We start from the raw sequence: 16,739 nt of genomic DNA, 5'->3' as shown, positions 1-16,739 counted from the left end.
AAAGCAGTCCTGCTACCGGGAGAGGCTGGAAAATTAGTGGTACACTCAATGACTGTCAAGGAGAAAGAGTCGACATCTGTAGAATCTACGGCGAGTGCTGCGGGTAAAAAGCATCATCGGAACAAAACACACTTCTAGCACATCTACCACATCTAAGTGCCATCAAATGACTAGTCCAGGGTCTGTACTTTTCTACAGGGCTTTTGTGTGAAGGCAAGAACTGCAGACAACGGACTAGTCCTTGGATGATACTCGCTATCTCCTAAGAAACGCAGGCGTCGCGTCGGCACCTATCACAAAGCCACGGGTACTTTTAACATCTGCAGAAAATGGATTCTTGAAAGGTCTGTGGATATCTTCACCCAGAAAAAGTCTTTCCTTCTTCTCTTCTGTAGAAACACCTTCAGGCTTTTTATTATCAGCACCTCTATTACTTCGGCCTGAAAACATTCCTCAACGTCCAGGACTGTGGTGGCAGTTTTCATCACTCACTACTTCTTTTTTTCCTCTCTCCTCTTTTATGAACATCCTGTCTCAGCCCGGTGAGATCATCACCGTCTCCAGAGTCCAGCCTGTTCCTTCACACATAAAAGCTGGCTTCTCTACCTCGGGGCTCCTTTTAAACTCGGCCCCTTCATAAACTCCTCAGGTGATTTGAAATCCATCTATGCTACAAAAATGGTGGTTGTGGTCTGCGTCCAGCTCCAGGCACCAGGGCAGCATTTAATTGTGTGTGTGTGAATATTGGCCGTGGTCTCCAGGTTGGTGGCAAACAAACAGGTCTTCATGAAAATGCTGCGCCATTCATATGATAATGCCGCCCAGGTACAGAGTCAGAATGCATGTGGTGAAAAAAAGGCCTCTACCTTTTATGTTCTCAGAGAATCGTACTTTTCCTTTTTCCTCGTCCTCATTTCTGTCCACTCTCACATCCAAAAAAAAAAAAACTTGATTCCAAAGCCCTTTTGACAAGGCCGTCCATCGATGCATCGAGTGTCACAGTCCGCGGCAGTCGCTAGGAGAGCAGCACGATGGAGACGAGCAGCATCGCCACCGTGAGAAGGAGGCGGTCACGCGTTGGGCTGCTGCCGCTGACACTTTTCTCCAGTTTGGGAACTTCGGGGTTAAACTCGTCTGAAGAGGAGAAGATAAACAAAAGAAGGGAGAACGAGAGAGGACAGAAGGGAAACGAACCGTTAGCACATTATTAATTCATCACTCCAAACACTTAGTGGGATGCATGCAAATTATGTTTTAAACATATGCAGTGACAAAAGAAGGGGGGGGGGGAGTGATGCAATTATCAACAAACCAGCAATTAGCATCAACAGTGCTACATATGGCTATTTACCCCCACGGGAAGGAAAATTAAAACACTTCTGTTCCCGGTCCGTCTTTTGTTTTCCTCCTATTCTTCATTTCACACCAACAAAGTTTGGAACCTGGAGGGACTTCAATCAAACCAAATGACTGTGGCTTTTCTAATGATCAGACACAACAGCACACTGGCTGTGGGGCGAAAAGTGAAGGAAACATTTTCAGCGAGAGCCGGAGTCATTATGGTCTGTCTGCAGCTAATGCTTTAACATTATATTTAGAGGGTTGTTACCTGCAGGAATAAAGACTGGAGAAAAGCACGACCCGGGACTGAACACAGGAGTGCTGTTTCACAAATCTGTCACACTTAAAGTCTGGCCCAGCTGCAGTCAGATGTGAGCAAAACATGTGTTTCTTTTTGGTCCCTATCAGGTAATCTAACTAAGTGTGGAAGAAAGCTGCAATTTGTGACTGACGCCAGTCAATTTAGGACATTACAGAGCTGGATGTAGGGAGATTAGAGGAGAGGGTGTGGAAGATGAAAGAGATCAGAGTCTGAAGGTGTAAAAAGATGACGATTACTGCAGTGAATTGTTTTTCTTGGTTGGTCAGTGGACTGAGACCTTGGCCTGATGTATGGAGCTGTATTTGTACCTTTAGTATTTGAAAAAAAGAAAAGAAAAGCAAAACAAAAAGAAAACCGACAACTCCAGCATACCAGGAGTTTGAGCATGTCTAAAATGTGGCTCAGGGGTCACTTTTGGTCCATTAACGATCTTTTGGAGACCTTTTTGATATTCTGTCAAAAGAGTCTTTTATATAACTATCATATTTGGAATATTTTTTCTCAGGTAAAGATCTTACGGTTTCTCAGAGTACAGAGTGTGAAAACTCACGTCTGTTCAACTATGAGTTCACACCATTTCAGCCACAGACACAGACGCCAGCAGGTGAAACTAAAGCTGTTTTCTCTACTTTGCATTTGTGTGTCTGGTATGAGCTGATGTTTGACTGTGACAGCACAGTCTTATCTGCTGCGTCCTGAATCTCCAAGTGATTAATTGACAGTGAAGAACAACAAGGAAGGTGGTAAAAGATAACAGACAGACAGACGGCGGCGGCCACTTGACAGCTGACACACGGCGAATGTACGGAATTTTGTTTTCCCCCATTTGAGACCAAACCGTCCAGCTGCTCTGGTTTGTCCTGTCCCAGACGAACACACACACACACACACATCTGTCAGCGAGTGTGACACACGACGGTGACATTCACACCGCGCTACGACACAATGACAACGAAAACAGAGCAGAGGCTCACAGTGGGCCTGCGGGCCACAGTGGGGCCGCGGGCCACAGTGGGGCCGCGGGCCACAGTGGGCCTGCGGGCCACAGTGGGGCCGCGGGCCACAGTGGGCCTGCGGGCCACAGTGGGGCCTGCGGTCCACGGTGGGGCGCGGGCCACGGTGGGGGCCTCCGGTCACATCAGCCTGAGCAGAGGTGGAACACAAACTCTCCCGCCAGCCTTATGTTTATAGGAGCTCTGTGGACAGGTTCTTGACAATCACGCCGTGCGTCGTGTGCACTCCTCTCCTGAGCCCTTGTTGTTTAGAGAGTCTGCCCTTGGAAGATGAATATGGAGGACGACGCGGTGCCACAGGCAATAACAAGTTCACCAAAAGGTCCTCGCCGCCACACTTAACATCACGGTACAATTTCAGGATGCAGCAATCAATTTCCGAGCACGCAATCAGACGCAGTCTTGTCTGTGAGGTGTATAACAACAGCGGGACATGCTGGGGCAGCTCCCCCGTCCACGATAAACCACCCACAGCCTCAGCAGCAGACTGGTGACCAGGAAACGTTCGCTGCCAAATAAAACTGTTGAACCTGCGTTGGATTGGACGGCCAGTTTGGACAGGTCTGGTGTGAAGGACATGTTCTGTCCTCTACACTCAGACCTGCGTGGGGAAAACTTTAAGTCGTCAGACTCTGACAGTGTAGCCGGCACCGACGTCGCCGCTGTTCTAGCTAACCATTGATGATGTTAGCTGGAACAATGAGAGACTCTCAGAACAATCAAAACGCCGTAGGTGGGATTTTATGTTCACTCGGAGCCGCGCTCATAAAAATAGCCACAGAACAATTACACGAGGCATGAATCACATCGGTGCAACTCGTGGTGCCTGTAAAGGGACTGGAAGACTCAGTTCCTCTGTAATTTGCAACTTTCTTGAAAAATGCAGTGCAGCTAACAACTGCAGAAACTGTGTGAACCCAAACATTTACATCAGCCGAACGGATAAAACTCTGGGGACGGAGGCCACACAACTGTTCCTGAGACGGTTCTACCAGGCGTAGATCCCTTTAATGGTACATTTACTAGCACCACAAGGGCCCGAAAATCCAGAGAGAAAATGACTGTGACTCTCATCACTGGAGGTAGAAGAACAAAAGTAGTAAAGAGGTGGGAACTTCATTCATTTCCATTATTTAGTTTCTATTATTAAACTATAAAAAATATAAATATTTTTGTAAATGCTAACTATATCTCTCTCTCTCTCTCTCTCTCTCCACATGGATCATTTACCATGTGGGCAACCACCGCCTGCTCAAACATCACTGGTCGCTCCAAAAAAAAAAGGTGCTGCAGAGGAGAAGGTTAAAGGAGATGTGTTTCACAGAAGGAGAATCATGAAGTGTACAAACCAGACTGCTGGGCTCCTGAGTTAAATCCTGATTAATTCACTCCAGAAGCTGGAAGAATGTTAGCGTGTTTTGCTAAAACATCCTCCAAAATAACAAATTGAACTGAATGTATTATTTATGATGAAAACAGCAGAACAGAGGCGTGCTGCTAACGGTTTAAAAATTAAAACAAAAAGGTGAAATTTAGTACAATGGCACATAAAATACTGAACATTTAAAGTTTAATAAACCTCTGCTTTGTTTGGACGTGTCTCTAATGGAGGTAAATACCCGGAGAGAACCAATCAGGTTCTCTGAAACAACTAATCAATTTATTTATTTGGACTAAAGAAAGGCCTTGTTAAAATCCCCGGTTCCCTAATCACTGGCACACTGGGAACTTCAGCCTGTAGGTGGCGATAAAGCTCCTTAGGTTTGACTGACAGCAAGAAGAAGACGCACCGGTTGCATTCTGATCACTTCAAGTCTACACATTCACCTCAGGGCAGATCACCCTGCTGTAGGCACTGACCCCTGGGCTAACGTTAGCTTCAACAGGGCAGGTACAGGCAAAGGTCAAAAGGTCAAAAGCCAGACTATAACAGACCAGAGGCCCAAAACTCTCTGCTGCATCCAACTCTAGTTTGTGTTTTTTTCTTCAGTCACCACTGGTCCACAGTATTCTGCAGTATTACTACAGTTACAGTACACAAGTTTCTAGTATTCGCAGTATCTTCAGTTTAAATATGGAACTCTGAGAGGAGTGTGGACTCAGTCAGGGTCAGAGGTCAGGGCCCCGGCCCACAGACTGGTCCACTCCGCTGAGTCTCTTTAATCGATTCAGTGAAAACACTGGGCTGAATCAGGGAACGGAGACGTGGAGGAAAAGGCTAATAATAAGCTAATAAAGTTGACGGTCAGTCGACCCTGTTGACGTGGAGCCCGTCTGTGGGCTGGTCTAGTCCTGAGGGTGAGTCATGAGTGGGTGTGCAGTGGTCAGAACAGCCACCGGGGGCAGACACTGTTTATAAAAGTCTGTTTGTGTGTGTTGCTAATAAACAGTAGACATAGTGTTGCGGTAAAATCTCTGGTTGGGGGGGGGGGGGAGGGGGGGGGGGGGGGAAGGGAGGGGGGGCAGGTTGTCCTTGTGTGGTCTCCGCCGAGTATCTGAGGGTTTTTCAGGGTTAGTTTGGAGTTTGGATTAGGATTAAGATCAGATTAGAGTTAAGGAGAGGATTAAGATTAGACATTTTATTTGTGATAGGTGAGGTTGGGCTGAGACTCTGGGGGAATGCATTGTCTGTGTGAGGTGCTCACGGAACACAAATACCTGTGTGCGTGTGTGTGTGTGTGTTATGTCTCCAAATGTATTCTCTAAAATGCACGACAGCGCCGCAGGCTGGGATCTTTATGATGCCGAGCCACAGAGTGTTTTTTTATATTAAATTCTACGTAAGCTCCAGCCTGAGTTAGTGCTGAGCAATTCAGCCAGCGCCGAGCCTCTCCTCTCCCCTCCCCTCTGCGTCTCCCCCTGCACCCACTCTGGGTTTTATCTGCCTCCCTCTGTATATCTTATCTGTCCTTCCCTCTCTTTCTCTGTCAGACACTCTCCTCCTACATTTCTCTTTCACTGCCTCCTTCATGTTTTTATCTCCCTGACTTCCTCTCCCTGACTTTCTCCCTCCATCCCATCACCACACACTCTGAACACTTGTCTCCCCCACTTTTCTCACCTCTCTGTGTTCTCCCTCTCTTGCTGTGAAAGTGCTCGTGGCCAACGGTTCAAGAACTCTTTTCACTCTGACTCAGCTGATCTGGGTTCCCATCTCAGGCGGGTCACACTCTCTGAGCCCTGGCGCTCACACACTGCCTACAGCTCCCAGAAACAATCCTGCTAAATGATTCCCAGCAAGAGGCTTTTGTTTGAGACGAGAATGGAGGAAAGGGAAAGAAAAATAGCCGGTTTATGTAACCACTCAGCTGCACAATTCCACCGCTCGCTGACAGGGTTCTCTTTTTTTTTTTTCTCCTTGAGTAAACACGGACCTTTCATTCCTCCCCAGACCTCTGCTGACCCTGAGAAGTTTGTGCAGAGAAGAAAGAGACGGATTTATCTGTAGTGAATGCACACCTGTGGTACTGTTTCTGGACTATAATTGTCATGATGAAGGTTTTTTTAACGCTTTGGTTTCCTGTACGTTTTAAGGAAAATGAAAATGAACTTTGTAACCCAACTCTGATGATCATCTGTGATGGTAAAATGACCAGAGACTTGGGATTCCTGACTTAAATGTGTTTCCCATTAACGGAGAATAGTCTCTGTATTTACAGCATCTGTGAAACACCCCGGTGATGTGCCATTTCATTGGCTCGGTGCTTTAGGACCATTTGGACCAAAGAGACACAACATTAGTGCGAACCACTTACTGTAAGTGGCCAAGTCTAAAATTAGGAAATGGTTAATTTGTTTCTATCACTTAGAAAGAACTAGATCTGTCGAAAGATCAACGGCAGTTCATGTTCCATTGTACTTGGGGTGATATTTTGAGCATGTTCAGTTGAGTACACACTGGAATTCCCCTGTTAGAAACCGTTGGCTGCCTCAGAGTATAACTCTACAGTATTACTACAGTACTTCATACACTGAACTACTGGCTCCAGACGTATGGTCACAGTGTCCTCGCAGCTCTCACAGTTTTATTTACTGGCAAAACTATAGAAAATGTCTCTTTACGTGTTTAGGTTGCAGCCCACTTCTCTGGGCTGTGTGGGATCGAATGTCATCCACCGTAGTGTAAATGACACTGTAACCTCTGTGTTTGGAGTACAGTGTACTGTAGTATAAACCTTGATGTCATAGTTAGGCCTCCAGTGAAAACACATGCCCCTCCACTGACATCATCCTGGCATCAGGTCCCACATACACCACGTATCCGCTCTAATGCAACCCATACATTTACAACAACTGGACTGCATCAGTGCAGCACTCCTCAATTAGTGTAAGTCTTCAGACAGTCTTCATTTGTTCTACTCCTCTGCTGAACTCCCGAGAGAGAAAAACAACAACAAATGTTCCATTTAAGAATGAACTTTGACCTCTGCGCCTTCACCCAGCAACAAAAAACGGGTCCATACTGTATCCACATCGGGCTGTGCCAAACACTGCGACAGCATCTGGACGTTGGCTGCTGCTTATTTTCAGTAAGACGGGAACAAATGTGGGAGCACTCACCGAGGTTGTGTATCTTGATGTTTGGCCTGACGGTGTAGTCAGGTGAAGTCTGACTGGAGTCCTCGTCCGCCTGGGACACTGGAAAACACCAGCACACAGACACGACAAAACTGACTACAGTGTTCACTTCAGGCATCATTAAGTTGTGTACAAATATAGCCGCAGACGTAGGAGGGGGAATATGTGTGTGTGTGTGTGTGTGACAGACACCAAAAACCCATGAAGAAACCCTGGACTGTGGGCTGAATCCTGGCCTCCATCTGAAGATTGAAATCATTATTCCATTTACTGCTCGTCTAGACACAGAATTACTGTCTGTCTGACAAATTAGCCATGAATGAACGATGTTTGGCTTTGCTGAAAGCATCGCTGTGATTTTTTTTTTAATGTTAAATGAATGCGTTGAGTCACTGAGCCTCCGACGTTGATGATGTACTTCACAGAGATGGTGGCTGATATATATGTATACACAGTATATACATAGATATATATGTACATGTATGTATGCATGTACATATACAAACACATGTAGATACATATACGTGTATGTCTATATATATATACTGTATATCTATGTATATTTATTTATGTATAAATACACACACTTTAGATTAACGTCTAACAAGTGGACGAGGACAGACAGACACCAACAGGACTCGTGTGGTTCCACTGCTGTGGGACACACACATACAGACATACAGCCATAGATGAACCGTGACACTGTTATAAGGCGGGGGGGTGAGGGGGGGGGGGGGGAGGTTGTGTACACAGGGGCTGACACTGGTCTAAGTGTCAGATGTATTAGTGCTGACAAGGTGAGAGGAGAGAGGGGAGACGTTCAGCACTGGGCTCTGATCAAAGGCCTGCAGGGGTGTGAGGAGCAGGGAGAACAACACACACACACACACACACACGCCGCCACCACCATTCACATCAGGACCGATGCGACAGACAGTGAGGAAGACACAGGGCGAAATGGTCAAGAGAGATGAGGAGGAGAAAGATGGAGAGTGACAAAGTGAGAGGAGGTTGGCAGAAAGAGCGCCATCTTTCAGTTTAATGTGTCATTTTCCTTCTCCATCTTTTGTGCGGCTTCACAGGAGCACGTCGTTCACAGGGAGAGATGGAGCATTACTGTAATAGCACAGAGATGGAGAACAACATTAAGCACTCAGAGTGAGGCTTTGAGGAGAGAAGTCGTTATCATCAAACCCTTTGTGGAGACAGCCTCTCTCTCCCTCTCCCTCCCTCTCTCTCTCCCTGACATGATTGTCAGATCTATAGCTCTTTTCTCTCTCTACCTCTCCGTCTTTGTTTCTGTGTGTTTTTATGTGCCGACTTTATACAGAGAGACTGCAGGAAAAGGCAAAGTGAAGACAAAGTGACAATGAAAGAAAAGGAAATTGCATTAAATGAGTGGGAGAAAAACTGGAGATATTACAGCAGGTCTCACCCGTGGAGCAGCAGACGTAGACGCGCAGTCTCAGGCAGCTGTGGCCGTGGTGGTGGGTGGGGGTGGCTGTAACACACACACACACACACACAGAAACACACATGGCAGTGGTGTGCCCTCTGCAGGCATCAGCCCCATCAGCAATCTGTAAAAACTGAAAAGCGCTGGAGCCCAGCACCGGTCCGTCCTCGACTGAACCCCAGATTCTATTAGAAACACAATCATCCCATCAATAACTGTGGACGAGCAGCAACAGAGGGGAGAACGGCCTCATTAGAATTTCATATTAAAGGTCAAGTCAGTGTAATTTATCGGCAGAAGTGCAGATTATCTTCATGAATATGTTTTCCAGCGTCCTTAGAAAACTAACAGTTGTTGTTCCTTCAACAGAGAGAGATTTTCATCCAAAACCAAAGTCAGTTTCTTTTTTTAGCATACATAATGAGGTGTGACAAAAGTAGGGTATGGGGGCCAGTCATGGCCTTTGACATTTTATTATTTGAACTATTTTCAAGTACTGTATACTTTGTAGTTTTTGTAGTACTCTGTTCAAAACTAGTCCAGGTGTACCAGGTGTACTGTGAGGTATTTTTTTATTTTTTCAAACCTGGTCCCTCTTGAATACAAACATCCCGCATTTCTACAGTAGCCCAGCAGGATCAAAGACAACAATTCTAGAAACAGTACCTTTGGAGTTACGTAAAGGCGGCCAAACACCGCCTGCTGCCTTTCCCCAGTAGAAACCACTGAACCCACACACACCATGGATCCATAAAACATGAACACACACACACAGCCCCCGAGGCTCCTTCTGTCCACCTCAGGAGGTGACCAGACTCACAGATATAGTAGTACTCCTGGCCCACGTTGAACTCGTAGCCCAGCGAGAAAGCGCTGTAGCGCTGGAACTTCTCCGAGAACTTGATGGGGGCGTGGGGTGCGTGGGGCCGGTTGCACTCCCAGCGTTTGAAGCCCATCTGGGGGTCACAGGTTCGGTAGCCGCGGTAGCTGACCATGTAGAGGATGTACTGCTCGGCCACGGCGCGGTCTAACGTTCCCCTCTGGGTGGTGTTGTAGTGTGGGCAGTAGATGTCCAGGTAGTCGTTCACACTGACCTGCACGGTGTAGCCCTCACGTCGCAGCCTGGATTAAAAAAAGAACAGAGACAAAGTTAGAAGTTGGATTAGAAACAAACAGGGACAAAAATACATACTGGCAACACAGATGGCAAATAATGAATTGTTTTTTCTACCATGCTTATTTAATTGCTATTCATCGTCGCTGCCAGAAGAGGTTTGCTTTTTCCAGCTCGCAAATAACCACAAAATCAACAAACAAACAAACAGAAAATAACTTGATAATAGGATGACTTCACTGGGGCTGAACTGATGATTTATGTACATTTGCTGAGAGCCAAACTAGGTGGAATGATGGATGAGTAGAGGTAAACGAAGAAAAAACAAAACATCAGGAGGAAGGAGTTGACTGTGGCGTTTTAAACTGTGAGACTGATGTTCAGAGCTTCTTGATGCCATTCTGATTACACACCACTGAGAGAAATACATATTTGGCAGTGAACGCCGACATTTGTTGGAAGCAGTGTGGCTTTTTACACGTGGGCCAATGCATCATCGCCAGAAGGGTTTCATTTCCGCGTGCTACCAAGAGGAAACTCTGCTTTGTGTCTTGTCTTGTCTCTCTGGAGCCAGGCCTTATAGTACGGCATAAAAGTACTTGAGCGTGGCACCCGACATGCACAAGGTTAGTGAAATGGACAAAAAAAGTGTAGTAAGAGGTGCAGATGGGTTTACAGAGAGGTGGAGGGTTTCGTAATCAGACGTGTTAATAAATAAGGTCTGGTGATGTTGACCATAATGTTATGGTCAAACATTCACAACTCTTCACTCCTTTGGACATTTTTTGTACTACTTCTGTGTACAACACCTACACGTATAACTAGGGGACCATGTACCCATGTTTGGAAAAAGATTTAGTGCCTGCAGCGTTGGATCACCTGTTTACTACTAACTAACTCCTCATTAACTAGTCATTAGCAGCTCAAGCTAACACCAGTCTCCCATCGTTCAGTCAAACATCAGCCCTGATCGTTGTCTCCACCTGCTCCACCCTACCTTCACATCTTAGTGATACTGCACTGACACAAACATTTTTAAATAAAAAAATAAAGCCAAACCAACAGCACTAAGTAAACAAACCCCACTTTCTCCATCAGATAAACTACTGCTTCGTGTCTTTTCCCCTTCAAGAAACAAACAGACATCCTGACACGCTCCTGATATATTGAGAACTATAATTAGTGTTCTTGTCTCTCCCCCGTGAGTCAGCTACCGGCTGGATCACTGAGGCGGAAGGAGAACCTGTCAGTGTGGATGTATGGCCTGAGCATGGTCTACATAACGGACCGAGCCCAGCTCTTCTGAAGTGGTGGCTGCTAAACAACCCAGACTTTGTTTTTTAAATAAAAGGGAAAATCTGGTTAATTTCTATTTCTGTTATTAACTTTTCAAAGAAACATCAGCCTCTGTTAGACCAACTGAACGAAGCCTGACGCCACTGAACACTGACTGCTGTCCACTGCAGACAGAAGAACAGAAGTGTTGATGCCTAATTACATACACTGTTGACTGGGGCCAATACCCTGACCAGCCTCTAGGCTGACACAGATCCATACAGGAAGACCAGGAGTCACCATTTCATAATCAATGTCCATGTTGCACTGCATTTGCGTTGATATTCTGAGCAGATGTTGATGTCTGTCAACACAGCTTTATGTTAATGCCGGTTTCTATTACACGTGTGTGTGTGTGTCTGTGTGATTAAACACTGTTCTCACACAGCCTTTAACGCCTCCTGGTTGAACAACCAGGTCGATGATGTGAAATGATTTAACATTCCGCCACCTTGCTGTGATCATGGCGGTTTTTATTACAGAGTAAATTTATTATGTAAATGACACAATCTGTAATTATACAAAGTAAAAGTCATTAGAAGGGCTCCTGCAGGTGAGCTGATGAGACGGGAATTGTCCTCGCCTCCAGTGATGCATGAACTTGCACTGAACTGGACTGGCTGCAATGACCCGTTAGTGCCAGTAGGTGATGGTGTTGCACTGCACTGTGTTCCACCAACGACACCTACTGTCTTCATTTCCAAATCACAGATTTCGTTTCTTTCCTGGCTCCGGTCTCTCTGTGTTTGTTCTCTCTCTCTCTCACACACACACACAGAGATATTCTTCCACCCTAGCTGTGTGTGGTAGCAGCAACACGGCCGTACACGCTGTCACACACCTTTACATTAGGATGCGTTACTAGGTCAGGCCTCCAGGGGGATTATTATTCAATTACAAAGTGAGGATCACAAATGTCATAACATCTCTCTCTATTTCAGTGGCGTCGTCTTTATCACCGTGGAGTTACAACTGCTCCCCTTTCCTTGGATCATCTCCTCCTCTATTATCCACCGTCCTTTGTTTCATCTCCTCATTTACACACACACACACACACACACACACACAGAGAGACAGAGCCAGGCAGATGAATATCGGTTCTCGTCATTCTGGGGGCCCATCAATCTTATCTGGTCGTTCTCTCTCTGCTGCTGCTGCTCAGATGTGAGATGACAGACTTTTGTCTTGCAGTGTTGCGAGAAGAGACAACAGTGCCATGCTTCAAAAGGACTATATTTAGAGGGGGGGATATTGGGGGTGGAAGTTTGGAATTGGGGGAGAGGAGGAAGACGAGACAATGAAGGAGTAGAACGGTGTGTGTTGTACCTTCAACCGTGTCATTATGGACGCGTGGTGTGTGTGTGTGTGTGTGGGCGGGTGGGATGTTGTTTGAGGTGGGGTCCATGCTCTACATTTTAAAAGTCGTCCGTTGATGATTTTTGTGCGTGAAATAAATAAATAAATAAAATGTCAGCGCATGAAAAATGGCCAGTGCGATCTGAGAGAGTCGCTGTTGACATCTGTAAATTGCCTGTTGTGTCCAATTATTGTCAGACACCAAAGTGAACAAAGAACCAGATTTGGAGCCGAAGTAATTCACTGGCTGTGGAAGTGGAACATTCAACCACCAGCGCCGTTTAATGTGATTTTAATTTGATTCTTTCTAAATATGTTTTTAATGAGAATGAAGATTCAGTCATAGATTCATAAACAACATATATAAAAATATATAGTATATATGTGTATATGTATGTATGCATATATAAACACAGTATATATGTATCTATATGTATAGATACATCTATTGAAATATATTTCTATAATATATATATGTAAGGATATTATGAATCTATTTGCCTTGAATATATGTGTACATATATACATATATTTTGAATTATATGTATTATATGTAGACATACATACAATACATTTTTATATTTACATATACTGTCCAAATATACTTGTACATATACACACATAGTAAGGATATTATGAATCTATTTGCCTTGAATATATGTGTACATATATACATATATTTTGAATTATATGTATTATATGTAGACATACATACAATACATTTTTATATTTACATATACTGTCCAAATATACTTGTACATATACACACATAGGTACCATTTCACTGTCATTAATTTCAGCGTCTAACCTTAACACATTGGTACCATTTCATTGTCATTAATTTCAGCGTCTAACCTTAAATGCAGGATTGTAAATGCAGTGATGTCCTGTGTCCTTTAAATATATATATGTATTTTTTTTTAAATTAATAATCAGCTTCCTGTTCTCTTTTTTTTCAGCTCTACATAATGTTTTATATTTCTATTTCCATCCCCAAGAATACCCGTTTATGAAGGGACCATGGGGTCCTCCTCCTCCTCAGCCGCTCCCTTCAGGCTGTGCCACAGTGGATCATCTGCCTGGTTCTCACTCTTATCCCCTGCCTCATTTACTGTAACTGTAATCATGTGCCGCTGCACCACACTCCTCTTCTCTGAGGTCTTCATCTCAACCTGCTGGCAGCTCCAGCTTTGACATAATATCACACACCAGTCATGTTGTTTTTTAAATGCTGAATACTGTAGATGACAAACATATGGGTCACTGATTCATTATGTGCACAAATCAGATCAAGATTTTTTTTTTTGCGTATTTTAAAAATATAGGAAAAAATACAAACTCATTCGTGGCATGTATTAGGACCACACTGTCTTCTAGTAGTGATGAAATACCAGGTAGTAGAATGTAAACACCAGGGGGCGAAGCACAGCATCTGGCCACCATGATAAGACATACTAAATATACCAAAGATAACCAGGTAATGTTCTGAAAAAGGAAAAGACATTTTCTTCACTGACCACGGAGCAGAGGAGATAATGACAACTGGAAAACTTCACCAGAGAATTCAGAAGAGAGCGTTTTGTTGTGAAGAATCAGTTTGGCTTGTCTTTGTCTGACACCTGTGCCCTCCAGTCCTGCTGCAGCTCCACCCAACCATCCCAGAGGTGGCCACTGAGGACAGCTGCCAAGCCCGTTTGAATGAACACCCCATTCTCAATCTGCCAGAATCTGGGGTTTTTTTTCATTGTTTTTCAATTTTTTGCTGCAACTTTAATGGATGTTTGGGCCACGTTCATGTCCAATATGCAATTGTTCTGGCAGAGGGGAAAAAGACTAAAGTAAGAAACGAAAAAGAAAAATAACCATTCGGTTTCAATTGGAGCCTGACTGCGACACATTTGATGCGAGGTCCTGAGAGGTGTTTTTAATCTCTGTGGGCTGTCAGTCTGTGTTTGTTGTTGTCAAATCTCAGGCTCGGATGAAAAAAACAAAAACAACCTGATGTAAACTTAGACTCAAACAGAGAAAAAAAAAATCAAATTGATGGAGAATTTTAGCTAAAAAATAAACCCAGTAATGACTTGAACTCGTCTGTGGTTCTCCTGACGCTGCTGTCATGTGCATCTGGAAGGAGGAATCCCTCTGGTGTTTCTCTTTTTTTTCAGCTCTACATAATGTTTTATATTTCTATTTCCATCCCCAAGAATACCCGTTTATGAAGGGACCATGGGGTCCTCCTCCTCCTCAGCCGCTCCCTTCAGGCTGTGCCACAGTGGATCATCTGCCTGGTTCTCACTCTTATCCCCTGCCTCATTTACTGTAACTGTAATCATGTGCCGCTGCACCACACTCCTCTTCTCTGAGGTCTTCATCTCAACCTGCTGGCAGCTCCAGCTTTGACATAATATCACACACCAGTCATGTTATTTTTTAAATGCTGAATACTGTAGATGACAAACACATGGGTCACTGATCCATTATGTGCACAAATCAGATCAAGATTTTTTTTTTTGCGTATTTTAAAAATATAGGAAAAAATACAAACTCATTCGTGGCATGTATTAGGACCACACTGTCTTCTAGTAGTGATGAAATACCAGGTAGTAGAATGTAAACACCAGGGGGCGAAGCACAGCATCTGGCCACCATGATAAGACATACTAAATATACCAAAGATAACCAGGTAATGTTCTGAAAAAGGAAAAGACATTTTCTTCACTGACCACGGAGCAGAGGAGATAATGACAACTGGAAAACTTCACCAGAGAATTCAGAAGAGAGCGTTTTGTTGTGAAGAATCAGTTTGGCTTGTCTTTGTCTGACACCTGTGCCCTCCAGTCCTGCTGCAGCTCCACCCAACCATCCCAGAGGTGGCCACTGAGGACAGCTGCCAAGCCCGTTTGAATGAACACCCCATTCTCAATCTGCCAGAATCTGGGGTTTTTTTTCATTGTTTTTCAATTTTTTGCTGCAACTTTAATGGATGTTTGGGCCACGTTCATGTCCAATATGCAATTGTTCTGGCAGAGGGGAAAAAGACTAAAGTAAGAAACGAAAAAGAAAAATAACCATTCGGTTTCAATTGGAGCCTGACTGCGACACATTTGATGCGAGGTCCTGAGAGGTGTTTTTAATCTCTGTGGGCTGTCAGTCTGTGTTTGTTGTTGTCAAATCTCAGGCTCGGATGAAAAAAACAAAAACAACCTGATGTAAACTTAGACTCAAACAGAGAAAAAAAAAATCAAATTGATGGAGAATTTTAGCTAAAAAATAAACCCAGTAATGACTTGAACTCGTCTGTGGTTCTCCTGACGCTGCTGTCATGTGCATCTGGAAGGAGGAATCCCTCTGGTGTTGGGGTTTTTCTGATATTTGTGGAGAGTGGAACTGTTTCTTACTCTTGATTAAGAGTGTTTTTCTACAGACTGAAGCACAGCGAGGAAAAAATACGTTTTCTCAACTAGGAAATATGGTCTGTTTTAAACCTTTTTTGAGGAAACACTGACTAACAGCAACATCCCCAATCTGAACATCCAAGACTGCTGTAGTTTTCACTCTGCACGCCGCTGCACCGCACGTGGAAGAGCTTTATTTCCATGAAACGCGTCAGAGCAGGAACGAAAAAATAAGTGAAGGAAAAATGAGGAGCCAGTGAGGCGGGAAAACAGGAGGAAGAGAGTGTAAAAAACTAGGGTGGGGTGAGGAGAAAGGCTGCTGGTTGACAGGAGGCGCAGGGTCCCACAAGGTGTGTGCGCTGTTCTATCAGCAGTCCACTTAGTGGGACAAGACGGAAAGGTTGTGGGGCATTGGAAGAAATCAAGGTGGAGGGGAGAAAAATAGAAAATGAAGAGGAGGAGGTGGAACTGAACACAAGTTCCAGAGAGGACGGGGGAGGCAGCGGGGGTGAGGGAAGGAGGTGACGGATGACGAGAGGAAACAAAAGCAGAGGCCGAGACGGCGGACGTGGACGTATCTGTGGTTAAAGTGCATAAAAAAAGAGTGATGGTTCTGATCCCGCGGCCGCCCGTGTGTTTTTACTCCCCCTGCCGCTCACTCTCCTCCCCCCTGTGCATTGTCTCTGTGCAGCTTTTGCTGTCTCATCATCATTTTCATGTGAGTGGGAGTGTACAGCTAGTTAGTGGAGGCTGCACAGGCTGCTGAAGGCTGCCAGGGGAGAGCACACGGCAGATAGTAGCAGGTGAGGGGGTGGAGGCTGGAGGGCGG

The 16,739-nt window shown here is 44.8% G+C and overlaps 1 protein-coding gene across 2 annotated transcripts in view; it reads right to left on the bottom strand.

The window, feature by feature from the left end:
• Window positions 1–6: 6 nt before the first annotated feature.
• The window catches only part of LOC103394525 (ephrin-A3-like), a 70,593-nt gene continuing 53,860 nt past the window's right edge, over window positions 7–16,739 (bottom strand). For both annotated transcript variants that reach the window (XM_025065177.1, XM_008331872.3), the window contains 4 exons: window positions 9,531–9,832; window positions 8,690–8,755; window positions 7,237–7,314; window positions 7–1,134 (listed from right to left, as the gene is read on the bottom strand). In XM_025065177.1, the coding sequence (XP_024920945.1) occupies window positions 1,016–1,134; window positions 7,237–7,314; window positions 8,690–8,755; window positions 9,531–9,832 (565 nt within the window). In that variant the 3' untranslated portion in view covers window positions 7–1,015. The remainder of the gene's footprint in view (window positions 1,135–7,236; window positions 7,315–8,689; window positions 8,756–9,530; window positions 9,833–16,739) is intronic.

This window comes from Cynoglossus semilaevis, chromosome 18, assembly GCF_000523025.1.
Source record: "Cynoglossus semilaevis isolate Cse_v1.0 chromosome 18, Cse_v1.0, whole genome shotgun sequence".
In the NCBI taxonomy this organism is placed as follows: Eukaryota; Metazoa; Chordata; class Actinopteri; order Pleuronectiformes; family Cynoglossidae; genus Cynoglossus; species Cynoglossus semilaevis.
The sequence above is the reverse complement of the archived record's forward strand: the minus strand, read 5'-3'. Positions and strand labels throughout refer to the sequence as shown.